General features: G+C 42.7%; 1 protein-coding gene across 1 annotated transcript in view; it reads left to right on the top strand.

The window, feature by feature from the left end:
- Window positions 1–26,207, top strand: part of tbkbp1 (TBK1 binding protein 1) — a 72,034-nt gene extending 45,827 nt beyond the window's left edge. The window contains exons 6-10 of the mRNA XM_064921888.1: window positions 9,181–9,383; window positions 9,550–9,611; window positions 18,095–18,210; window positions 21,652–22,457; window positions 23,067–26,207. Coding sequence (XP_064777960.1) covers window positions 9,181–9,383; window positions 9,550–9,611; window positions 18,095–18,210; window positions 21,652–22,457; window positions 23,067–23,195 — 1,316 coding nt within the window. The 3' untranslated portion in view covers window positions 23,196–26,207. The remainder of the gene's footprint in view (window positions 1–9,180; window positions 9,384–9,549; window positions 9,612–18,094; window positions 18,211–21,651; window positions 22,458–23,066) is intronic.
- Window positions 26,208–26,625: the final 418 nt, after the last annotated feature.

Genomic DNA, 26,625 nt, shown 5'->3' with positions numbered 1-26,625 from the left:
AATGCCACCAGCCATATGCCACCAGCCCGTTCTGTGCCACCAGCTCGTTCTGTGCGTGATTTCCTGGAAGACAGGAATGTCAGTGTTCTACCATGGCCAGCAAAGAGCCCGGATCTCAATCCCGTTGAGCACATCTGGGACCTGTTGAATTGGAGGGTGAAGTCTAGGGCCATTTCCCTCAGAAATGTCCGGGAACTTGCAGGTGCCTTGGTGGAAGAGGTGGGTAACATCTCACAGCAAGAACTGGCAAATCTGGTGCAGTCCATGAGGAGGAGATGCACTGCAGTACTTAATGCAGCTGGTGGCCACACCAGATACTGACTGTTACTTTTGATTTTGACCCCTCCCTTTGTTCAGGGACACATTATTCAATTTCTGTTAGTCACATGTCTGTGGAACTTGTTCAGTTTATGTCTCAGTTGTTGAATCTTATGTTCATACAAATATTTACACATGTTAAGTTTGCTGAAAATAAAAGCAGTTGATAGTGAGAGGACATTTCTTTTATTGCTGAGTTTATATACAGTGCCAGTCACAAGTTTGGACACAACTACTCATTCAGGGTTTTGCCTTATTTGTAGTATTTTCTACATTGTCTAATAATAGTGAAGACATCACAACTATTAAATAACACATATGGAATCATGTCATAACCAAAAAGTGTTTTGCACACTCTTGGCATTCTCTCAACCAGCTTCATGAGGAATGCTTTTCCAACTGTCTTGAATGAGTTCCCACATTGCCCTATCCCATCTGGAGGAATATCTATGTGATAATGCTGTTCATTGACTACAGCTCAGCATTCAACACCGTAGTACCCTCCAAACTCATTATTAAGCTTGAGATCCTGGGTCTCAACCGCGCCCTGTGCAATTGGGTCCTGACTTTCTGACTGACCACCCCCAGGTGGTGAAGGTAGGAAACAACATCTCCACTTCGCTGATCCTCAACACTGAGGCCCCACAAGGGTGCTGCTCAGCCCCCTCCTGTACTCCCTGTTCAGCCATGACTGCGTGGCCATCAACTCAATCATCAAGTTTGAAGATGACACAACAGTAGTGGGCTTGATTACCAACAATGACGAGACAGCCTACAGGGAGGAGGTGAGGGCACTCGGAGTTTGGTGTCAGGAAAACAACCTCTCACTCAACGTCAACAAAACAAAGGAGATGATTGTGGACTTCAGGAAACAGCAAAGGGAGCACCCCCCTATCCACATCGACGGAACAGCAGTGGAGAACGTGGAATGTTTTAAGTTCCTCTGCGTACACATCACAGACAAACTGAAATGGTCCACCCACACAGACAGTGTGGTGAAGAAGGCACAGCAGCGCAACTTCAACCTCAGGAGGCTGAAAAATTTGGCTTGTCACATAAAAGCCTCACAAACTTTTACAGATGCACAATTGAGAGCATCCTGTTGGGCTGTATCAAGGCAACTGCACAGGCCTCAACTGCAAGGCTCTCCAGAGGGTGCGGTCTGCACAACACATCACCAGGGACAAACTACCTGCCCTCCAGGACACCTACAGCACCCAATGTCACAGGAACGCCAAAACGATCATCAAGGACAACAACCACCCGAGCCACTGCCTGTTCACCCTGCTATCATCCAGAAGGTGAGGTCAGTACAGGTGTATCAAAGCTGGGACCGAGAGACTGAAAAACAGCTTCTATCTCAAGGCCATCGGAGTATTAAACAGTCATCAGTTACTCAGAGCGGCTGCTGCCTACATTCAGATCATTGGCTACTTTAAGAAATGGATTACTAGTCACCTTAAATAATGCCACTTTAATAATGTTTACCCCTCTTACAGTACTCATCTCATATGTTTATACTGTCTTTTATACCATCTACTGCATCTTGCCTAAGCTGCTCGGTCATCGCTCATCCATATATTTATATGTACATATTCTTATTCTATCCCTTTAGACTTGTGTGTATTAGGTAGTTGTTTTGGAATTGTTAGATTATTTGTTAGATATAACTGCAGTGTCGGAACTAGAAGCATTTCGCTACACTACGCTACAAATTAACATCTGCTAACCATGTGACCAATAAGATTTGATTTGATTTTACATATGCTGAACACTTGTTGGCTGCTTTTCCTTCACTCTGCGGTCCAACTCCTCCCAAACCATCTCAATTGGATTGAGGTTGGGTGATTGTGGAGGCCAGGTCATCTGATGCAGCACTCCATCAAATCAAATCAAATGTATTTATATAGCCCTTCGTACATCAGCTGATATCTCAAAGTGCTGTACAGAAACCCAGCTTAAAACCCCAAACAGCAAGCAATGCAGGTGTAGAAGCATGGTGGCTAGGACAAATTCCCTATAAAGGCCAAAACCTTGGAAGAAACCTAGAGAGGAACCAGGCTATGAGGGGTGTCCAGTCCTCTTCTGACTGTGCCCGGTGGAGATTATAACAGAACATGGCCAAGATGTTCAAATGTTCATAAATGACCAGCATGGTCAAATAATAATAATCACAGGCAGAACAGTTGAAACTGGAGCAGCAGCACGGCCAGGTGGACTGGGGACAGCAAGGAGTCATCATGCCAGGTAGTCCTGAGGCATGGTCCTAAGGCTCAGGTCCTCTGAGAGAAAGAGAGAATTAGAGAGAGCATACTTAAATTCACACAGGACACCGGATAAGACAGGAGAAGTACTCCATATATAACAAACTGACCCTAGCCCCCCGACACATAAACTACTGCAGCATAAATACTGGAGGCTGAGACAGGAGGGGTCAGGAGACACTGTGGCCCCATCCGATGATACCCACTTTGCCAAAGCACAGCCCCCACACCACTAGAGGGATATCTTCAACCACCAACTTACCATCCTGAGACAAGGCCGAGTATAACCCACAAAGATCTCCGCCACGGCACAACCCATATCACTCTCCTTCTTGGTCAAATAGCCCTTACACAGTCTGGAGGTGTGTTGGGCCATTGTCTTGTTGAAAAACAAATGATAGTCCCACTAAGCACAAACCAGATGAGATGGCATATCGCTGCAGAATGCTGTGGTAGCAATGCTGGTTAAGTGTGTCTTGAATTCTAAATTATTCACTGACAGTGCCACCAGCAAAGCAACTCCACACCATCACACCACCTTATCCATGCTTCACAGTAGGAACCACAAATGCGGAGATAATCCATTCACCTACTCTGCGTCTCACAAAGACACACCGGTTGGAACCTAAAAATCTCAAATTTGTATTAATCAGATCAAATTACATATTTCCACCAGTCTATTGTCCATTGCTCGTGTTTCTTGACCCAAGCAACTCTCTTCTTATTGGTGTCCTTTAGTAGTGGTTTCTTTGCAGCAATTCGACCATGAAGGCCAGATTCACACAGTCTCCTCTGAACAGTTGATGTTGAGACGTGTCTGTTACTTGAACTCTACTCTGTGAAGCATTTATTTGGGCTGCAATCTGAGGTGCAGTTAACTCTAATGAACTTATCCTGTGCAGCAGAGGTAACTCTGGGTTTTCCATTCCTGTGGCGGTCCTCATTAGAGCCAGTTTCAGCATAGCTCTTGATGGTTTTTGAGACTGCACATGGATAAACTTTCAAAGTTCTTGAAATTTCCCAAATTGACTATCCATGTCTTAAAGTAATGATTGGACTGTTGTTTGTCTTTGCTTATTTGAGCTGTTCATGCCATAATATGGACTTGGTCTTTTACCAAATAGGGTTATCTTCTGTTTACCACCCCTACCTTGTCACAACACAACTGATTGGCTCAAATGCATTAAGAAGGAAAGAAATTCCACAAATGAACTTTTAACAAGGCACACATGTTAATTGAAATGCATTGCACTGACTGTTCAGGACCCATGGTTCCTGTATGTTGACTTGAGGAAGTAGTGCTATTGAATAACCAGCCAAATTTACATCAAATTTGGCTAGTTATTCAATAGCACTACTTCCTCAAGTCAACATACAGGAACCATCAAATTTGGCTAGTTATTCAATAGAAATGCATTCTACCTTATGAAGCTGGTTGAGAGAATGCCTAGAGTGTACAAAGCTGTCATCAAGGCACATGGTGGCTACTTTGAAGAATATAAAAATAAAACATTTTATAAACACTTTTTTGGTTACTACATGATTTCATATGTGTTATTTCATCGTTTTGATGTCTTTACTTTTTTATTCAACAATGTAGAAAATAGTTTAAAAAAATAGAGAACCCCTTAAATGAGTAGTTTTGTCCGAACTTTTGACTGGTACTGTGTCTATATAATCTATCAATAGCAACAATTTTTAAAAAACTAAGTCAGCCTGCTTCTCTAACAACATTCTAATCAGGTCTCTACTCAGGCTCAGAAGGATCCTGTGAGGGCGGGACATTTTCTGGCGACAGTAGTCCAAGCAGTGCTTCTGCTGTGAAGCGTCGGAGGCCCAAACACATGTTGGCTGCAGATACTGTTTATCAGCTTCTTGGACTTCTTGTACTGTACAGTTAATAACAGTGGTTATAAATGCTACAAAATCCACCTTCATTACAATAAGTGCATCCAGATCACTTGATTGACGTACAACATTTGCAACTGGTTGCGGTCCGTCCACAGACATATCTTCTTCAGCGCTGTGGCCTCTTTCCCCTTCAACTCTCTTCACCACCTGTAGGAGATTTGCTGTACAGCCCTGATCCTTGACACCTCAACCTCTTTCACCCCCTCAGGGCACTCTGGGAATTCAGAAATATGATCCCCACCACATTGGCAACATTTCACATTCACAGACTCCTCCATAACATATTCTTTCCGTCTGCAAACACTTGACATGTGGGCAAACTTTTCACACTTCTTGCATTGCATCGGGTTTTTCACGAACGCTCTCACGTGGTATCTTATATATCCCATCTTTACAAAGGTTGGTAGATACTCTTCATCAAACATCAATAATACAGATCAACTTTGCCCTCTTTTCCCCATTCTTCATACAGGTCAAGCGGCGTGCATCTATGGCAACTGTCGGATGCATGGTGCTCTTGACAGAAATGTTCTTTCTTGCCTTGCATTGGTATAGTGTTGTCTTGTTATTCTTCAGCACTGTTGTGGAGTTAAACGTCTGTGCAGGTGCCTTATTTTGTGCAGAGGGAGAGAGCTCCCGTCTCACTTTGTTCATTGTGCCGACTAAGCTTGTTTTATTTCCAAGCAACTTGTTCGCCATTGACAGTGAAGTGAAGAAATTGTCCATGGTGACATTTTTCCCTTTGCCAACGTAAGGTCCCTCAAGCCTCATCACCACATTCTCCGACACCTGCTGTCTGATGTGGATCTTTTCCAAAACGGCGTCCGTTCCTCTCTCCTATCTCACCGTTTCATTTGGTGGTGGCGCCGGGCTCCTGCTCAGTGCGCACCGTTCAGGCTTTTTACCACTCAGGGCTTGGAGGTTAAGGTTCGGGCTAAGGCTCAGACCCAGAAGAAGAATCATTGGAGATGTCGTGATTCATTTCTTCCTCGCCATCTGAGTCGTTTTCATTCAGATCTTATAGCAGCGCTAACGGAGCATGTGCATCCATTCGTCTTGGTCTTCTTGCCACTGTAAATTACACACACTCTCACTGTGTACTCCAAGTAGACCAGAGTAGACTAATTGGGTGGACTGCTATAGGGTATATAACATTTTGAGATTATAATTAGAATATACCAATAAAATAGAATGGCCCGCCCTGTTCCTCATTCGCAATAGGTAATTACATAATTAGGCATTGTCCACTTCCCCTTGCTCGTTAACTCACCCATTCACCCCTTTCCACCCATCATTGTTTACTTAATTTATTGTTGTTATATGTGTGAATTTACTTTCGGTATAGTTTAAGATCAGTTTTGAGGCAATTATCGGAGTGATTATCAACTGGCCACTGCACCTTCCAATGTCTGTAGAATGAGCAGAGCGGGCCTTACTGTCTATAGAATGAGCAGAGCGGGCCCTACTGTCTGTAGAATGAGCAGAGCGGGCCCTACTGTCTGTAGAAGCGGGACTGTCTGTAGAATGAGCAGAGCGGGCCCTACTGTCTGTAGAATGAGCAGAGCGGGCCCTACTGTCTGTAGAATGAGCAGAGCGGGCCCTACTGTCTGTAGAATGAGCAGAGCGGGCCCTACTGTCTGTAGAATGAGCAGAGCGGGTCTGTAGAATGAGCAGAGCGGGCCCTACTGTCTGTAGAATGAGCAGAGCGGGCCCTACTGTCTGTAGAATGAGCAAAGCGGGCCCTACTGTCTGTAGAATGAGCAGAGCGGGCCATACTGTCTGTAGAATGAGCAGAGCGGGCCATACTGTCTGTAGAATGAGCAGAGCGGGCCCTACTGTCGGAGAATGAGAATGACTGTCTGTAGAATGAGCAGCGGGCCCTACTGTCGGGAGAATGAGCAGAGCGGGCCCTACTGTCTGTAGAATGAGCAGAGCGGGCCCTGACGTCTGTAGAATGAGCAGAGCGGGCCCTGACGTCTGTAGAATGAGCAGAGCAGGCCCTACTGTCTGTAGAATGAGCAGAGCGGGCCCTACTGTCTGTAGAATGAGCAGAGCGGGCCCTACTGTCTGTAGAAATGACTGTCTGTAGAATGAGCAGAGCGGGCCCTACTGTCTGTAGAATGAGCAGAGCGGGCCCTACTGTCTGTAGAATGAGCAGAGCGGGCCCTACTGTCTGTAGAATGAGCAGAGCGGGCCCTACTGTCGGGAGAATGAGCGGAGCGGGCCCTACTGTCTGTAGAATGAGCAGAGCGGGCCCTACTGTCTGTAGAATGACCGGAGCGGGCCCTACTGTCGGGAGAATGAGCGGAGCGGGCCATACTGTCAGGAGAATGAGCGGAGCGGGCCCTACTGTCGGGAGAATGAGCGGAGCGGGCCCCTGTCTAAAGAATGACCTGTCTGTCTGGAGAAAGCGGAGCGGGCCATACTGTCAGGCCCTACTGTCGGGAGAATGAGCGGAGCAGGCCCTACTGTCGGGAGAATGAGGGGTAACAGGGGAAAACCAATCAAATAATGACATGCCCTCCTGAAAACTGGTAACAACTCCAGTTCTGTTTGTGATATTAAGATTCTAACAACGGCAGTGTGTTATATAGACTTATTTAGGAAGAGAACGGAGGGGGGCTTGACTTTAAAAATGACACAGTAATTAAATAAATGAATCACAAGTTAATAAGTTAATGAGCAGTCGAAATGACTGCTTTAGAGATTCTAGTGTTAACTACTCCTGAATTTTTCCCCCTAAGTTATACACTATTAATGTCCAATGGGAGGCCAGAGATAACACCTTTTACCAGTGCCCAGCTCTGAAAATCAAAGCTGTCCACTGCATGCATCGATCATTTTGCGAGCCACAATGCGCGCTCCTTTTGCTCTTTAGATATACACGATATCAACACCATATCGCTACTGGTTACTTTGACGGAATCCACTTTTCTCAACGCCTTCTTCACCATCCTCGTGACTTCAAAAAGGCTTCCCAAATAAACATCATTAGCCAAAGAAACGCACTCCAACAAGCAACGATTCATCAGACTCGTTATCCACAACCACTTTTCCCTTTTTGTTCCATTCTTGGACTTCACTGTTGTCCACTCATCCTTCTCACTAACTGTACTCAATGCGCTCTCAGCTTCAACCTCTCTCCACTGTCTGCTGGCTAGCTACCTCCCGCTCTCACGAGACTCACGACAACCGAAATTGATATGGGGAAACAGAACTACTATTGGCCAACTCTCTCCCATCTAGCACTGCCGCTTCCTATATGCTAATTACACAGTACCACCCACTCCAGCTGAGGGAAGCATGCTGGGTAGCAGGTCACTACTGAAGAGAACAGCTGCTATGGAGTCACAAGGCCTGAACTGTGTCCCCCTAGTAAAAAGGATGTAAAATGCTGATGAAATGTGTCATTAATACCTCTCTTATTGCTGAGTCATGCCGAGGTGTATTTATGTGAAGGGTTGTCCTTCAGATGGAAAGCGATCATGATATGCTTTAGTACCATTACATGTTGAAATGTATTATTCTGTACACTACTGTTCACTACTGCCTCAACCACAGGCTGACCTGGACACATTCAAATAAAAGGGAAAGCCACTCTAATGGTTTGATAAGTCTAGTACAGGGTTCCCTAACTGGCAAACCGCGGGCTGAATTTGACCCTGAATCTAGTTGATGATCCCAGCCCTAGTAGTTCAGCTGTGACTTGTACACAAACACAAATGTGTGCGTTTGATGTAATTGCGGAAGTTGCGTGCAAGAGAGTGTGGGCAATATACTGTGTTAGAGAGGATTTGTGTGTTTTCTATCAGTGCGAGTTGTGTGTATGTCAAATCAAAAATCAAATCAAATCAAATTTATTTGTCACATACACATGGTTAGCAGATGTTAATGCGAGTGTAGCGAAATGCTTGTGCTTCTAGTTCCGACAATGCAGTAATAACCAACAAGTAATCTAACTAACAATTCCTAAACTACTGTCTTATACACAGTGTAAGGGGATAAAGAATATGTACATAAGGATATATGAATGAGTGATGGTACAGAGCAGCATAGGCAAGATACAGTAGATGGTATCGAGTACAGTATATACATATGAGATGAGTATGTAAACAAAGTGGCATAGTTAAAGTGGCTAGTGATACATGTATTACATCAGGATGCAGTCGATGATATAGAGTACAGTATATACGTATGCATTGTTTAAAGTGGCTAGTGATACACAGTACCACAGTATGTGTTTTTTTCCTGTGTCAGTGTGTCAATGCCTGTGTGTTGTGTGAGGTGGCTGGTGAGATGAGATAGACGACTCCTCTATCACAATAGCTATTGGCTGAGTGACGGCGTCTGTATGAGCTGGGCTCCGAGGCTGTGCCCACGCACGCTCCTCTACCCAGGTGGAAAATGAAGATACGTGGAGCTGGCTTATCTGGCTGGTTGAACAGGTGTAACAATGTGGGCCAGGTGTAACAATGTGGGCCAGGGTAACAATGTAGGCCAGGTGAAGAATGTGGGCCAGGTGGAAGAATGAAGTTACGTGGAGCTGGCTTATCTGGCTGGAAGTCCACATCACTATCCCTTATCCTTTCCCTGGAAAGTATAAGGATGAATGGTATAAACCCTGGGATAATTAAGTCCCTCTAGATTGATCATGTGTGTGTGTCGGCGTTGCCTTCCCCCTCCGCAGTGCTGGACTGTCCTGCGCTGACCCTACAGAACTCTCGTAGTCTAGACACTCTGTCAGACCTGAAGCTGCAGCGTCTGGAGGCGGAGCTAGAGGGGGCGCGGCACCAGGCCCAAGGGGCGTGTCAGAGGGAACAGGAAGTGAAGGCCGAGTGTGAGAGACTGCAGGAAGAGCTGAAACAGATCCAGAACAACCACATAGAGAGGGTCAGTGAACAACACACACACACCTAACACACTGGTAAGTCTTACAAACTGGTACATTCTCCCTCTATTTTCTAAAGCATAGTAAGTTCTGTCTAACTCTTGTTCTCACTTGGCTCTTACTTCGAGCACCTGCATGCTAATCTGTTTTCCCGCTCTACTTCGGCAGGAAATGACTTCGTCGTGTGAGCAGTGTGATGTGGAGTGGATCAAGAAGGTGGGAGATGAGCAGTAAGTGAAGACAACAACCATTTACTGTGTGACACCTCCATAAGACCTGCAACCTTTTAGACTGCGAGAGGGAGAGAGAGAGACACGGAGAGAGAGACACGGAGAGAGTTGAGAGGGAGAGAATAGTAGTAAACAGTAACGTTTCACTAGGAGCTGTACCTGACCCATATCTGAGGGTCTAGACTCTAGTCTAGAGGGTGTAACGGTTTGGTCTGACTAAGGTAGCCTTTAAGGAACTCATTAAAACCTAAATGAGCCCTTTTCCAGGCCCGTCTTAAAGTTGAACTCTGCCTAGAATAATGGCCTATCCATTACATATACATTCTTTGATGTATTACTAGTACAGCATAGCCGCGGGAAGTACACTGAACAAAAATATAAACGCAACATGTAAAGTGTTGGTTCCATGTTTCGTGAGCTGATATAAAAGATCCCAGAAATGTTCCAAATGCACAAAAAGCTTATTTCTCTCAAATATTGTTCACAAATTTGCTTACATCCCTGTTAGTGAACATTTCTCCTTTGCCAAGATAATTAATTCACATGAAATGTGGCATATCAAGAAGCTGATTAACAGCATGATCATTAAGGAGGTGCACCTTGTGTTGGGGACAATAAAAGGCCACTCTAAAATGTGCAGTTTTGTCACACAACGCAAGGGAGAGTGCAATTGGCATGCTGACTGCAGGAATGTCCACCAGAGTTGTTGCCATAGAATTGAACGTTAATTTCTCTACTATAAGCCGCCTTTAATGTACAGTACCAGACAAAAGTTTGGACCCACCTACTCCTTCCAGGGTTTTCCTTTATTGTTTCTCTACATTGTAGAATACATTGTAGTCCGTGCATGATAATTTCACATGGATCTGTACACAATTCTTGGAAGCTGAAAATGTCCCAGTTTGTCAATGGCCTGCATACTCATCAAACATATCACCCATTGAGCACGTTTGGGATGCTCTGGATCGACTGTACGGCAGGTAGTTCCAGTTCCCGCTAATATCCAGCAACGCCGCACAGCCATTGAAGAGGAGTGGGACAACATTCCACAGGCCACAACAGACTGATCAACTCTATGCGAAGGAGATGTGTCGCACTGCATGAGGCAAATGGTGGTCACATCAGATACTGACTGGTTTTCTGATCCACACCACTACCCGTGACCAACAGATGCATATCTGAATTCCAGATTCCCAGTCATGTGAAATCCATAGATTAAGGCCTAATTAATTTTTTTCAATTGACTGATTTCCTCATATGAACTGTAACTCAGTAAAATCTTTGAAATTGTTGCATGTCGCATTTATATTTTTGTTCACGATAGTTTTCGAGTGGGGATGGTGCAATTTTTCTCATGTGGGGGGGGTCCTGGAAACACTAATTGCCCACACTGAAGATGTTTATATCGGTCTGCTAATACAGGACTATTAAATGCCCAGTGCACTATTGTGAAAAAATATAAAATATTGTTTTCGGAAAATAACTTACTTTTTTTTTTTATTCCGATTTTTCTGCAGCATCCTCGGCACCCCTCCTTCCCACAGTTATGCCCATAAGCCTTGCACTGGATAATTATGTGAACCTCCGTCTCTTTCAATGTGGGGAACATACTTGTGATGGGGAGCCTAGTTGTGTGTTGTGTGGTAATATATAATACAACAATAGAGGGCAGTGTGGGCACAAGAGCTTCCTGAAATACAGCAGTTGTCATTTGTTGTTTCTCAGAGGAACCAAAACTCACGCTGTGGACCCCTGTTGAATACCCCTGTCCTAGACACCGACACGCCACACACAGCTCGCCCACAAGCTAGTGCAAAACCACACTCACGACAAGTTTGAGGGGAGTGAAATGCAAACACTGTTTCGATAAGAAAGTGGAAGTAAAGTGTATGGTAGAATGGCTAAGGTTGAGTGTACTAGAGGCCTGGGAGGGGAAGCTAACTACTTTTCCAGTCACATCTTGCTTTCCTATCCTTACTCACCAACCTACATGCTAGCTGTTATTTTCTTTCTGAATGGCAGCTTACTTCTTGTAAGTGCTCTCATTTATTGTAAATGGCTCAGATTCACGTGGAACTGGTCATGTGTGTTGCATGTTCTGGAGAGCAACAGTTTGGTCCTCAGAGACACTTATAATTGGCTTCAAATGGTCAGGAAAAATTGAGAGGTTATTGAATGCGTTCATTTGATTGTGTAGACTGTTATGGAATGAACTTGACTTGTATTTGCTTTGTGCAGTTCCATAGTATGGAGATCACATTTTCAATGTAAAACAAATTCAGAAAGACAACGAGCCAACTGTAAGGAACAACAAATAATATACAGTAGATCATGTGTTATTACAGCCACTGGGCAAAAACTGGTTGAATCAACATTATTTCCACATCATTTCATCCACAAAAAATCTATCGATGATCTTAAATCAACTCTAAAAACTGATTGGTTTTGCAAAACAAGTCATCAACGTAAGGGCATTTCGTCTTTTTTTCACCCAACTTTTAACCTAAATCCAATGACATGGTGATATTTTTTGTTGATTTCACGTTGAATTCGTGTAAATTGGCAACTCAACCGAAAGTAGACATTGAACTGAAGCCTGTGCCCAGTGGGTAGCTTTTGACACTGTGTAGGCTGTGGACACGAGAGTCGAAAGCCAGCACTCATTTAGTGCTTATCTTCATCAGAGACCTAAAGAGGGCTATGGAGCCTCATTACCTCTGCCTTTGTAACTTTATGTACCAGAATTTGTCATCCATTGCTTTTTCTTATTAAATATCATTGACCAAATGGAACTTTTACTGAGAAATGATATGGTGTATGTATGTGATGAGTTGTATTTAGGATCTGCTTTTCTTACAGTTGAGTGAGAGCAGACAGGCCGTACTCAATAGCAGAGCAAAATATATGTTAGAGCACACAGGCCAAGAAGCTGCGTAGTAGTTACAGAAACAGCAAGCCTACAGTCCGTGCTCTCTAATGTGTATTCAGAGGTCAGATCCAGCTCATACGGCCCACACCACACACTTAATCTCCCACACACAACCAACATATAGATTGGCTGTCATCAATTTCTTCCTCGCTATATAACAGTCATCTTTCCTCCTACACAGGCACACACAAACACACACACACACACACACACACACACACACACACACACATAGAAAAGGCATGCACGAAAACACATACACACACACACACAGATGTGTGTGTTTCTGTTCCATCTATTTGAAATATACGTTTGATTTACTGCTGAGTATTTTGTATTTTGTATTACACTGTGCTGAACTAGACTTTCGAGGGTTGCATTTTTTACTTTCAAAATACTAAATACTTTTCAATGCCATTTTTTTTTTTAAATAGCGATTCACCATTTTGTGGTCCTCGTTCACCCTGCATTGGTATCAGAAGTCTGATGGCACTATGGTGTGATAAGAGTGTCTACTAAAGGAACTAAATATAAATGTACATTTAAAATGAACAATTGCATATCATGCTGAATATGAATCTAATGAGCTCTACCCCGAAACAAGTCCAATAATAAACCCTGTGTGCTTTGCAGTTCATTTTGGTATGTTAATTTAATACATATACTGTACATTTACATTTTGGTAATTTAGCAGACACTCTTATTCAAAGTGACTTACAGCCGGTGCATTCTAAGTCAGATAAACAACAACATATCACAATGTGTCTATAACTGTTACTGAGAATGTTGTTGCTGTTTGGGCTGGCTTCTTGCAAATGTATTTCTGTATTTTAAAATACAATATACATGTATTTTAATGAAATACATGTCAAAATACAAGCATTTTGTAGTTTATTTTGATATATTGAGCTTGGTATTGGTATTTTGTAATTGTATTTTGTAATTATTGCCAATCCCTGCACACACAGACTCAAACACTTCCAAAAAGCTTTTCCAAAACGAAGAGGGATGCAGCGCATTGAAGTCTTGGCAGTGTTGATGAACCAACAGAGGTGTTCACACATAAGATATTGCACAAGGTGCTGTGAGTGAGATGTGTTGCTTTCCAAGCCATCTTTTCAAAGATTGTCAAAAGGCACAGGCGACGTAGAGACTTGTGTGAGCCACAGTGTGAAAAGGAAGAGTTGCATATGTCAAAACAGTCAATAAATACAGTTCTGTGTGAGAAAATGGCGAGAGACGGGAAACTGTCACTCAGACATTCCCCTCGGATTGTAAAAGTAGGTAAGGAGATTTCCACTCAAAGCGAATACAGCTACTTCCATATACATGAAAGAGTTGGATAGAGGCAGTTGGGAAGAAGAGGACTGTTTTTTCCCCCAATGTCATCAGTGGTTTCCAGAGTTCCTGTAAGTTATGGATGATCTATTGTATTTTCAGATTGTTGTGAAGGTGTTGGTGGAGAGTTATAATGAAGGGACTTTAATAGCCCACTCTGTCTGGGTCATGCATAAATGTAGGGGTAGGCCTGTGAACAACTGATTCTATTGACTAACTGGTGGAACTTATGAACGCAATGTCTCTGTGGCCAAAATGACAGAATTTTGTGGAATGCTACCTTTTCATAAATCTTAGAAATAGAAATGAAATGAATTGATTCTTAGGTTAACATTGAGATGTTTCATAGCTGTGATTCATTTGTGGTGGCAGCATCATTCTCCTGAAAAATAAACTGTGAAGACCGATTTATGTATGTAGGAGAACTATAGAGGGAAATGGAAAAGATTCACAATAATGACAAGTGATGACTGTAATTTCCATTATCTGATGGTTTAGTGTTTGGAGATGTTAACTGGTTAAAAAACCTCAGTGTGATATGTTTTCTATTGGTACTGCATGTGCTTCCCTCTCCCTTCTACGCACAGTGGGTTGTGAGAGTACTCATAATTTGAGACTTCTCATGGCCATATAGATTTATTACAATTGCTCAATTTCTGGTCGTGCAGGTGAAGTATATGGGAAGTCTGTGTTTGTCTGACACCATATTTCTCTTATCTTCCACCATCACTATGTAGAGGAAGTGGAGTCAGATTCAAGTAAAACACAGAAGATTTTTATTGAAATGAGTTTGAGAGATAAGTTTTATCAGATCTGTTTGGGTACACATTGGCACCTATCTTCCTCCCACCTCCCCATTTTAAAACGTTGTATGAAGTTTGTGGCGATATACCTGGTAGAAATTATAATACAGTACGTGTATCATATAGTATAGTTTGTGATCTTTGTCGTTTGGCTAAATACAGTGATTGTTTCTCTTCGGGATAAAGATCAAAGATATAGGTGTAGTGCATTAGTGGAGACTAACAATGTTCTCAGAGAAGGCCTGCCGGTTTTGACTAGCAAAAGTTACTTTTCGTAAAAGGTTAGGAGAACTTGTGCAGCAGGTTAGGAAAATTAACATCGCAGGTTATTAAGATAATTAGGTTATGGTTAGGAAAAGGGTTAGCTAAAATGCTAAAATTGTCCCTGACGTGACTCGAACATACACTATATACATAAAAGTATGTGGACACCCTTTCAAATTAGTGGATTCGGCTATTTCAGCTACACCAGTTGCTGACAGGTGTATAAATTCGAGCTCACAGCTATGTAATCTCCATAGACAAACATTGGCAGTAGAATGGCCTTACTGAAGAGCTCAGCAACTTTCAACGTGGCACCGTCATAGGATGCCACCTTTCCATCAAGTCAGTTCGTCAAATTTCTGCCTTGTTAGCTGCCCCAGTCAACTGTACGTGTTGTTATTGTGAAGTGAAAACGTCTAGGAGAAACAACGGCTGCGAAGTGGTAGGCCACACAAGCTCACAGAACGGGACCTCCGAGTGCTGAAGTGCGTTGCACGGAATAATTGTCTGTCCTTTGTTGCTACACTCACTACCGAGTTCCAAACTGCCTCTGGAAGCAATGTCAGGACAACCACTGTTCACCGAGAGCTTCATGAAATGGGTTTCCATGGTCAAGCAGCCGCACACAAGCCTACGATCACCATGCATAATGCCAAGCGTCGGGTAGAGTGGTACAACATTCTAGACGATTCTGTGATTCCAACTTTGGGACCCTTTCCTTTCAGCATGACATTGCCCCCGTGCACAAAGCAAGGTCCATAAAGGAATATTTTGTCAAGATTGGTGTGCAAGAACTTGACTTACCTGCACAGAGCCCTGATCTCAACCCCACTGAACACAATTGGGATGAATTGGAATGCTGACTGCGAGCCACGCCTGTCGCCCAACATCAGTACCCGACCTTACTAATGCTCTTTGGCTGAATGGAAGCAAGTCCCCGCAGCAAAGTTCCAACTAGATGTTGGCATTCCATTTCATCCCAAAGGTGTAAGATGGGGTTGAGGTCAGGGCTTTGTACAGGCCAGTCAAGTTCTTCCACACCGATCTCGACAAACCATTTCTGTATGGACCTTGCTTTGTGCACGGGGGCATTGTCATGCTGAAACAGGAAAGGCCCTTCCTCAAACTTTTGACACAAAGTTGGAAGCACAGAATCGTCTAGCATGTCATTGTGTACTGGAACTAAGGGGACTAGCCCGAACCATGAAAAACAGCCCCAGACCATTATTCCTCCTCCACCCAAACTTTACAGTTGGCACTATGCATTGGAGCAGGTTGCGTTCCCCTGGCATCCGCCAAACCCAGATTTGTCCGTCGGACTGCCAGATGGTGAACCATGATTCCACACTCCGGTGAACACGTTTCCACTGCTCCAGAGTCCAATGGCAGCAGCGAGCTTTACACCACTCCAGCCAACGCTTGGCATTGCACATGATGATCTTAGGCTTGTATATGCGGCTGTTCGGCCATGGAAACCCATTTCATGAAGCTCCCTAAAACAGTTATTGTGCTGAAGTTGCTTCCAGAGGCAGTTTGGAACTCTGTAGTGAGTGTTGCAACCGAGGAAAGACGATTTGTACATGGTACGCGCTTCAGCACAAGGCAGTCCAGTTCTGTGAGCTTGTGTGGCCTACCACTTCATGGCTGAACTGTTGTTGCTCCTAGATTTTCCACTTCACAATAACAGTGTTGACAGGGGCAGCTCAAGCAGGGAAGAAATTTGACCAACTGACTTGTTGAAAAAGTGGCATTCTATGACGGTACCACGTTGAAAGTCACTGAGCTCTTCAGTAAGGCCATTCTACTGCCAATGTTTGTCTATGGAGATTGCATGTCTGTGTGCTCAATTGTATACACCTGTCAGCAACAGGTGTAGCTGAAATTGCCGAATCCACTAACATCTAGTCCAAAGCCTTCCCAGAAGAGTGGAGGCTGTTATACCAGCAAAGGGTGGACCACCTCCATATTAATGCCAATGATTTTGGAATGAGATGTTCAACAAGCAGGTGTCCACGTATCTAGCTACAACCAGGACTGACCTGAGAAAAGACTGCGTTTCCACTCATGTGATTATGCTGAAGAGATAAAAGATGCACTCTCTATTTTTTCAATGCTGTCTGATTAAACACACCGCTTTATTTTATCGTCTGTAAAATCAAATCATATTAAAACATTGCTGAGGTAGGTAAAATAAAAGGTAAAATAAATTACACAGCAAATACCAATAGGCTGCGTTTACACAGCAGACCAATCTCATCTTTTTTCACTAATTGGACTTCTGACCAATCACATCAGCTCCAGAAAAATATCTGATGTGAAAGATCTGATATGATTGGTCAAAAGACCAATTAGTGGAAAAAAGATCAGAAATTATATTTTTTGTAAATGCAGCCATTGTGTCAGACTCTTTTTTTCTTTTTTAAAGCTTCACATTTTCCATAACTAGCACCTCACACAATAGGATGTGTGTCCCTTTTTTGTCATATCACCATATTGTCTACCACCATCAAATTCAATTCAATTCAAGGGGCTTTATTGGCATGGGAAACATGTGTTAACATTGCTATCATCAATGTTCTAGTAAATCACAAGAGTCTTATATGAAATAGTTTTTTGAGCTCAGATAAGCTATGTTTTATCAGATCATAGGCTGGATAGCGCATACACACTGCTGCCATCTACCACAACCACCGCCTTTTCGCTCTTTTTATGTTTTCAAATACCACCCGTGTTGCCTTGTAACAGAGTTGTTTGAAATAGCTGCCTCGTTACCATGGAAAATGCCTGGGTGTCATGTTGAGACAGCTGGCTGTCTGCTTTACGTCTGACTACTTCACAATGGTGTGATTAATATGATTGGTATTCAAAAAAATACTCTATATTATGCAATGATATCAACAATGTGATTGGTATACAGTCAATCTGGAGATGAGAAAGGAATGCATTTAGGAACTGCTTAGATCGACGTATGATAGATGTCAAGTGTAAATAACCATAGACATTTTGAAAACTAGAATGCATTTAGTCAGGTAACCTCAGTGTGCACACACATTTGCAAGCAATATTAGTAGAATGATTTCAAAGGGGGATTTTGATTGTTTGGTTGGTTGGTTGATTGGTTGATCAACTCGGTTCTTCCCCCCCTGCAGGGTGAATTTGGCACTAGCCTACACAGAGCTAACTGAGGAGTTGGGACGTCTGCAGAAACTGAGCTCCAAACAGAATGAGATCCTGAAGAAGACCTCCCAGGAGCATCATAGCCCAGGTTAGTAACATCGCTAGAGAATGATATATGGCCCACATTTAACAGGCTAGCCCAGGTTAGCAACATACCTTCAGAAGTTTACATCTTTAATTCAAGGTATTTTTAAAAATTGTTTAAAAAACATCTTAAAAACATATTTAAAAATATCCTTTAAACCTGACCATGACGTCACAAAATACTCTACAATAATGTTGTTGCAACCAGTTTTGTCCACTGGGAACATTTACAACTTTCAAACTGCAGCGCCTTTTGTCTTCCTCTGTCATATCAACAGCTACCTCTTTACCACAAACCCCAACCCAAAAAGGTGTTTCAATGTATGCTTTTTTTTTTTTTTTTTTTTGCAGACACTGGGAAAGGTAATGAACAAGCTACATCTTGAAAGCAGCATTGTCATACTTGCTTCATTGGCCCATTTGCGTAGATATTCTTTATTTGTTGCTGTCACAGTACCCAACCTGACACACAACACACACATCACAGGATGGGAGAAGCACAGGGACTGCTGCAGAGCAACACCCCTTGAGCAATTACAGATAAAGAGCTTTGCTCAAGGGCACAACGGAGGTAGGGAGGATATGGGACATACAGTATACTAAGGCTTACAGCTCACTCCCTCAGCTCGGGAATTTTAACCGGAAAAGAGAGGAATGAACTAGACTCTCAAGGAACTGGAATGTACATTACATGACCAGAAGTATGTGGACACCTGCTCATCAAACATCTCATTCTAAAACCATGGGCATTAATATGTAGTTGGTCCCCCCTTTGCTGCTATAACAGCCTCTACTCTTCTGGGAAGGCTTTCCACTAGATGTTGGAACATTGCTGCGGGGACTTGCTTCCATTCAGTCACAGGAGCATTAGTGAGGTCGGGCACTGATGTTTGGTGATTAGGCTTGCAGTCGACGTTTCATTTCATCCCAAAGGTGTTCGATGGGTCTGAGGTCAGGGCTTTGTTCATGCCAGTCAAGTTCTTCCACACCGATCTCGACAAACCATTTCTGTATGGACCTCGCTTTGTGCACGGGGACATTGTCATGCTGAAACAGGAAAGGGCCTTCCCCAAACTGTTGACACAAAGTTCGAAGCACAGAATCATCTAGAATGTCATTGTATACTGGAACTAAGGGGCGTAGCCCGAACTATGAAAAACAGCCCCAGACCATTATTCCTCCTCCACCCAAACTTTACAGTTGGTACTACGCATTGGAGCAGGTTGCGTTCCCCTGGCATTCCACTTCACAATAGCAGTGTCAAGCAGGGAAGAAATTTGACGAACTGACTTGTTGAAAAAGTGGCATCCTATGACAGTGTCATGTTGAAAGTCACTGAGCTCTTCAATAAGGCCATTCTACTGCCGATGTTTGTATATGGAGTTTGCATGGCTGTGTGCTCAATTTTACACACCTCTCAGCAACAGGTGTAGCTGAAATAGCCTAATCCACTAATTTTAAGGGGTGTCCACATACTTTTGTACAGAAAAATGGAAAAAGTCAAGGGGTCTGAATACTTTCTGAATGCACTGTATAGTGTAAAGTATGTAGGCCTACAGCAGTTGTTTTACTCTCCTGGGGTTGCAGAGCTACATATACAGTACAGATGCAGGATCTTAATTTGAGCTAGTTTGCTCCAGCAGGAAAGTAATCCTGCAGCAACAGGAAATGTGAATTATTACATGAATTATAATTAATTAAAACATTTTGTAGTGGTTGATACATGTTTTGTTAGGGCAAATGAAGTCTGGCATTTTGAAGTAGAAATTACAAACTCTAGAAGCCTTTTTAAACCTTGAATACACTACAAGTTTGCATTTCCTGCTATGCAGGACAATTCTTAGCAACAAAAGAATGAGATCAAATTAAGATCCTACATCTGTATGTGTGCTGAAATACTTACATTCTCTCCTCAAGTCTCTGTTTTCTCAAGTCTCTGTTTTCTCTCTATTTCAAGACTCTGTGGAGAGTTCAAGAACAACATTTACCCTTTTTTCACTCAACCGCAGAACCAAAAATGTTTCCCCTTTGAGATGCTTCTGATTCATCGATGCACCAATCTTTTTTTTGTTGCTAAATTGCTGATAGCTGTCACAAGATTACAGGAAGCATCTCATACTGTACTGTAAAATGTGTCAACATTCAATTAGATCTGTGTCTCTTAGGTGAGGGGAAAATAATGTATTCATAAATGTATTTTTTTTGCCTATCTTGTCGAGTGCGCTGCTTGTGGAGAATTGATTTATGCTTTGTGATCAGACAAACATATTTGCATTGCAAATCCAGAGCAACACAGAGTGTCTGACGCACTGTAGAAAGACGTAGAGAAATGTTATTCAGGAAAATAGCATAATGTGATATGGTAGATATGAAAGATTATACACTTTTTCTTCATTATCAAAAATATATTTGATTCTGTGTTATTGCTAGAGACGTTACCAGACAAAAACTCCTCCTGGCCCTAGCAACTTCTCATACAGATCACTCTGTTGTCACAGGGAATTCTCCTACACAACAGAAAATCATCATTGTAGTGTATATGAGGTTTAAAAAGGCTTCTAAAGTTTGTAATTTCCACTTAAAAATTTCAGACTTGATTTGCCCTAACAAAAATGTATCAACCCCTACAAAAATGTACATTATTTATAATCCACATTTCCTACAGTATTACTTTCCTGCTGTGTGAAATGGAAATGTGTTTTTTTGGATTAGGGTTAGGGTTAAGTGACTTGCTCAATTAGGGTTAAGTGCTTTGCTCAAGGGCAGATTGACAGATTTGAACTAGCAACCTTGCGTTTACTGGCCCAACGCTATAACCGTTAGGCCACCTGCCAACCACTTGTATGTACAGTGCATTCAGAAAGTATCCATACCCCTTCCCTTTTTCCACATTTTGTTACATTACAGCCTTATTTTGAAATGTGTTAAATAGTATTTGTTTCTCAATCTACACACAACACCCCATAATGACAAAGCGAAACAGTTTTTTTTTATTTTATTTTAGCTAAGTTATTAAAAATAGAAAACAGAAATACCTTATTTACATAACTATACAGACTCTTTGCTATGAGACTCAAAATTGAGCTCAGGTGCATCCTGTTTCCATTGAACATCCCTGAGATGTTTCCACAACTTATTTGGACTCTACCTGTGGTAAATTCAGTTGATTGGACATTATTTGGAAAGGCACACACCTGTCCCACAGTTGTCAGAGCAAAAACCAAGCCAGGTCGAATACATAAAAAAAAAAAAGTTAGAATAAGGCTGTATTGTAATAAAGTGGGAAAAGTCAAGGGGTCTGAATATTTTCCGAATGCACTGTACTTATGTGCAACAAGTAACAACAGGCTTTAGTCCTATTTTGGCAAAATGTAATAACTTTTGTCTTCGAGAGACAGTCTTGTGTGCTGCTCTCTGACTCCCCCTGTCTCTTCTGTTTCCTCAGTCCAACGCCAATCCCACCCCCCATCTCCCATTCATCACCAACGCCACTCCCCTGTGCCCCAGCGCCACTCCCCCATCCCGCCCCAGCACCACTCCCCCATCCCCCAGCGTCGCTCCCCAGTTCTCCAGCCACAGCGCCTCTCCCCGGACATGCACCGACGCTCGCCCCTGTTGGAAATCAATGATGGGCCCGCCTCCTACTCCTGCCGGCCGGCCAGCCACCACCTGAGGGCTAGCTTCCAGGGCCGTCGCAGCTACTCCGAGGTCGCTGACCCTTCGGCCTACCAGCGGCCGCTGCGCCTCAGCCTGGACCCCGTGTCCACCCTGCCCAAGCCCCGGCCCTACAGGGACTCCAGCTACTCCAAGCAGCATCAGCAGCACCAGCATGGAGGCTCCCAGCATGGGGGGTCCCCCCACAGAGGAGGCCAGCTCCGAGGTTCCCAGTCTGGGCTGCAGAGGGCCGGCAGCGAGGTGGGCCTCCACGAAAGTTCCCGCCACGCTCGAGAGATGCCCTTCCCCCTGTCCGAGGTCTCTCCGAGGTCTCACCTGCACTTTGAGCCCCCGCCACCCCCCACGCCCGCCCCCCAGCTGCCGCAGTCCTCTGAAGACGAGGAGGAGTGGACCTGCCCGCACCCCATCAGCCCCCCACGGACGCTGGGCGTGCCCAACAATGCGTTGCCTCATGGGGTCATGAGGGGGCCGGCGTCCTGCTCACCTTTCCCCATCCCCTCCAGACCCAACACCCTGACCTGCCACCCGTCAAGTTACCTGCACACAGAGCACGCCCAGTCCTGGCCCTCCATCAATGTGAGTCACACGCACACTCTATCCCAAATATGCTGTAGAATATCATTATTCTATCACAACAAATCTCAAAAATTGTGAAATGGGTCAAGGTTAGCTTGTTATCCCCCACAATCAAAATATGTCTTTGAAAGAGAACTGCCCTTGACTTGTTCATGCCTTCCTGCACTGTGCTATTTAATGGGAAATGCTCTGTGTCACATGACATTTGTTCCAATGCACCTTTACATATGAGCTTATTTTCTTCATGAAATTACCTACATGGTCCAAATATTATAATTGATAGTTGCCATAGACCAGGGCTGCCCAACCCTCTTCCTGGAGATCTACCATCCCTTAGGTTTTCAGTCCAACCCTAATTTAGCATATCTAATGCAGCTAATAAGTAGAATCAGGTGTGTTAAATTAGGGTTGGACTGAAAACCCACAGGACGGTAGATCTCGAGGGTGATGGCTGAGCAGCCCTGCCATAGACCCACACTGCTTGTTGACCTGAATGCTGTGTGTGTGTGTGTGTGTGTGTGTGTGTGTGTGTGTGTGTGTGTGTGTGTGTGTGTGTGTGTGTGTGTGTGTGTGTGTGTGTGTGTGCGTGCGTGCGTGCTTTGGATACAGCTGTGGATGGAGACAGAAGAGAGTGACATGAGGAGCTGCCCTCTGTGCCAGCTCATCTTCCCCATTGGTTACCCTGATGACGCCCTCATCAAGCACATCGACTCGCACCTTGAGAACAGCAAGATCTGATCGCCATGGCAGCACTGCACCCTCTTTTTAGTTGCTACTGTTTTTTACTTATTGTGGAGTTATTTTAGGTTTTATTGCGTTTTTAAGCTGGCTAGCTTTTGTTTGACAATACATGAGGGCTTTTTGTGGGTTTATTAGCATGTTTGAAAAAAATAGGTGGTTTAAGAAATGACATGAATGGCGTTGAGGTTCATGACAGACAATTTCCTTGACAGATGCAAGATCAGGGACATTCCAGGCAACTTGCTGTCCATTTCTTTTTATATCTCACACTTTACCAGTACTACTTGCTGTAAAGTGTCCTGCTTTACTTTCCTCTCAACCTATGTACAGCAATACAGACCAACACAATGAATTCCTGGAATTATTTGGGTGACTCTAATGGATAGATCCAGTCTGTTTTTTATTCAGGGCTTTGCGATGTGCAGTCAGAGGTCAGAGTTATGTTATGGAGAGAGTATGTCTGTGTTAATTGTGTGTAGAAATGAATTTGTCCTGCAGGGCGGGCATGTAGTTGGCGTGACGACCTCGCTGTAGTGGAGTGGAAGAAACGCATAGGCAGTTTATCTTTAGGCTTGTGGCCTGATCAAAACTCTATATGAATCTTAGCACCTTAAATTAACCTAAATGAGCCTATATTAAAGCATAATCCCCCCCCCCACCTACATTTTCCAGTTAATGTATAGTTTGATATATCTGTTCAGTAACAAGTCAAAAGAATCTTAAGATATATTTTATATTTTCTTCTCCAAATGATAATGTCACACATGTATCATGTTGGTGACATTTCCCTCTCACACGCTTACACACAGCTGTATGTGGAATGTAGGAAAGGAGGACTCCCTATAGGGAAAAGAGTGCATGGAAAATATTTGTATATGATAACAGTGATTCAACTGGGAGTCTCTTTAGTCTTCCTGAAGAAACGACCTGAAAACACTTATAGTGGAACACTATTTATCACTTTTGTCCAAAAGAAAACATTTCTCAATCCTTAAAGTCCAACACTGGCACACTTAGTATTTTGTATCTTATACATAGATATCTTAAATATAACCTCCAAAAATCAGAGTGAGTGTTTGGGGTAATATTATGGAATCACTTTTTTTTTATTGAGTCGAATATGTTGTACATAATTGTTATCTGACATTTTGGTGAGACACAGTGGCTGCGTTTACACATGTCAAAACACACCAATCGTAGTGTAACAGATCCGAATTGGGCTGCCTGTGTAAACACAGCCAATGTCAATGTGTATCCATCAATGCATTTAGGTGGTTGTCAATTTTGGACAAAATTACATTCAGAATTCACCATCATGTCAAGTTGAACAATGAAATAACACAAGGGCCATACATTGATTTGAGCAAATCAGTGGCCTTTTAGAAACCACAAATATTCTATACTGTTATGTATATTCATATATTACTCTGTGTAAAACTTTTAAAGCTGTGTACAGACAGGTATTGTAAGCATAATGCAAGTTCTTCTGTGGTCCATAACTTTAATCAGGACATCTGCTATTAATAATCTCTATTATCCTGGCTACCAATTTAAAATATACACAGACAAATCACATTCTGCTATTAATCTATTTTATGACCTACTGGTTTGAAGTACCGTTCTTGCTAGCTTATCTTCAATCAATTTAACAACCTACATGACTAATACAGAATGCTGTTGATAAGCATTTGATATATTCTTGGCCCAATTTGTTATGTACCAAAGAAGAAATGTAGCACACCATAGTTTGGTTACTATAAGAGCTATATATATAGCTCTTATAGTAACCAAACGATGGTGTGTATATATATATATAGTTAACTAAATATTCTATAGTAGGCCTACAAACGGGTGGAAAATGAACAAACTCACCTATGTAAAAAATAATAATAATACGCAGACACACCTTTACATCTCAAAATTATTTCACTTTGGGTACTCTGTTCCTATGCATTCCTGACCCTCGGTAGTACATCTATATTCTCTTTTGAAGCTAACAATGATCTATATGATTGTGGAGTTAAAATAATGGTATCAATTGCTAGCCAGCCCACACAAAGACAACATTGTCTGTCATTGGCTGTGTACAGAATGTCATGTTGGATTGTACCTTTTGATTACTTTGAATTAAGTACCCTTTCATAACCAAAGAAACCTAGATTAGATTTATGTACAAGATATACACTTATCTCTCTTGATGATGACCAAGTATCAATTAAGCATATCATGTTCACACAGATATGAATGGAGAGATAATACACGGATATGAATGGAGAGATAATACACGGATATGAATGGAGAGATAATACACGGATATGAATGGAGAGATAATACACGGATATGAATGGAGAGATAATACACGGATATGAATGGAGAGATAATACACGGATATGAATGGAGAGATAATACACGGATATGAATGGAGAGATGACTAAAATGTCAATGTAAATAGGAATGGAGAGACGATACCATTTTAAGGAAAGTGTTCATGACCAAAATATGTAGACCAGCAGCTGTAGTACATAGCAAACACGCCTATCAGTTCAATGTTAAGCAGTCAAATGTATATACAATACACACACACACACATACACACGCACAGTCTGACACTCAAACCGCTATCCACAAAGAGGTAAGTTATGTAAAGATTTCCTCTCCTGCTTTTTTTTTTGCTGCAAATCCTCCGTCAAGTTTCAAATCAGATCAAACACTGACATTGACAAAGTCTATAAACCCTCTTTCTAGCTCTGTGACTTATCTGATGATAACAGTAAACCCTCGCGTGGAAAAGCCTTCGACGGCTGACTGATAAGAGCTCGACAGATCTTTCTCACAAGCTGAAGGGCCACTACTGAGGAAGAAGAATCACTATGGAGGTATTTTGTGCACCGCTGGATTTCAAGGACTTTCAACAACTTGTATTTAAAAATTAAAAAATAGTTGCGTAAGGAGTTGTGACTTTTTCTTTCTGTATCTAAAAATTTCCTGAAAAATAAACTGGAACTTGCACTGAAAGGACTCTCGGAATTGGTTGGTTTCACTTATGTAGAGATACGCAATAAATACTATTTAGTAGTCAAGATAGCATTTATTGTGTACCTATACATAATTCTTGTGTATCTCTAATATTCAGAGATAAACAGTTGTCCGGGCAAATCTTTACTAAACTGCTGTGGTGTATTATTTCCAAAGATCCTATCTATCTCTCCCAGAGCCACTCCAGACTGCAGAGCGGAATCTAAGCACAAGGGGGAAGCAGACAGTTGGAATCACATTGGGAATCACAGTCCATCCTCTTTACTGTCTATTTTATAAATTACAGATAGGCATGAACCCAATCTCTCTCTCTCACACATACTGTTTGTATCGCTGTCCTTGCTGGGACCAAAGAATTGATTACCATCCAAAATCTTATTTTCCCTAACCC

Source organism: Oncorhynchus masou, chromosome 18 (genome assembly GCF_036934945.1).
Source record: "Oncorhynchus masou masou isolate Uvic2021 chromosome 18, UVic_Omas_1.1, whole genome shotgun sequence".
NCBI lineage: Eukaryota > Metazoa > Chordata > Actinopteri > Salmoniformes > Salmonidae > Oncorhynchus > Oncorhynchus masou.
The sequence above is the reverse complement of the archived record's forward strand: the minus strand, read 5'-3'. Positions and strand labels throughout refer to the sequence as shown.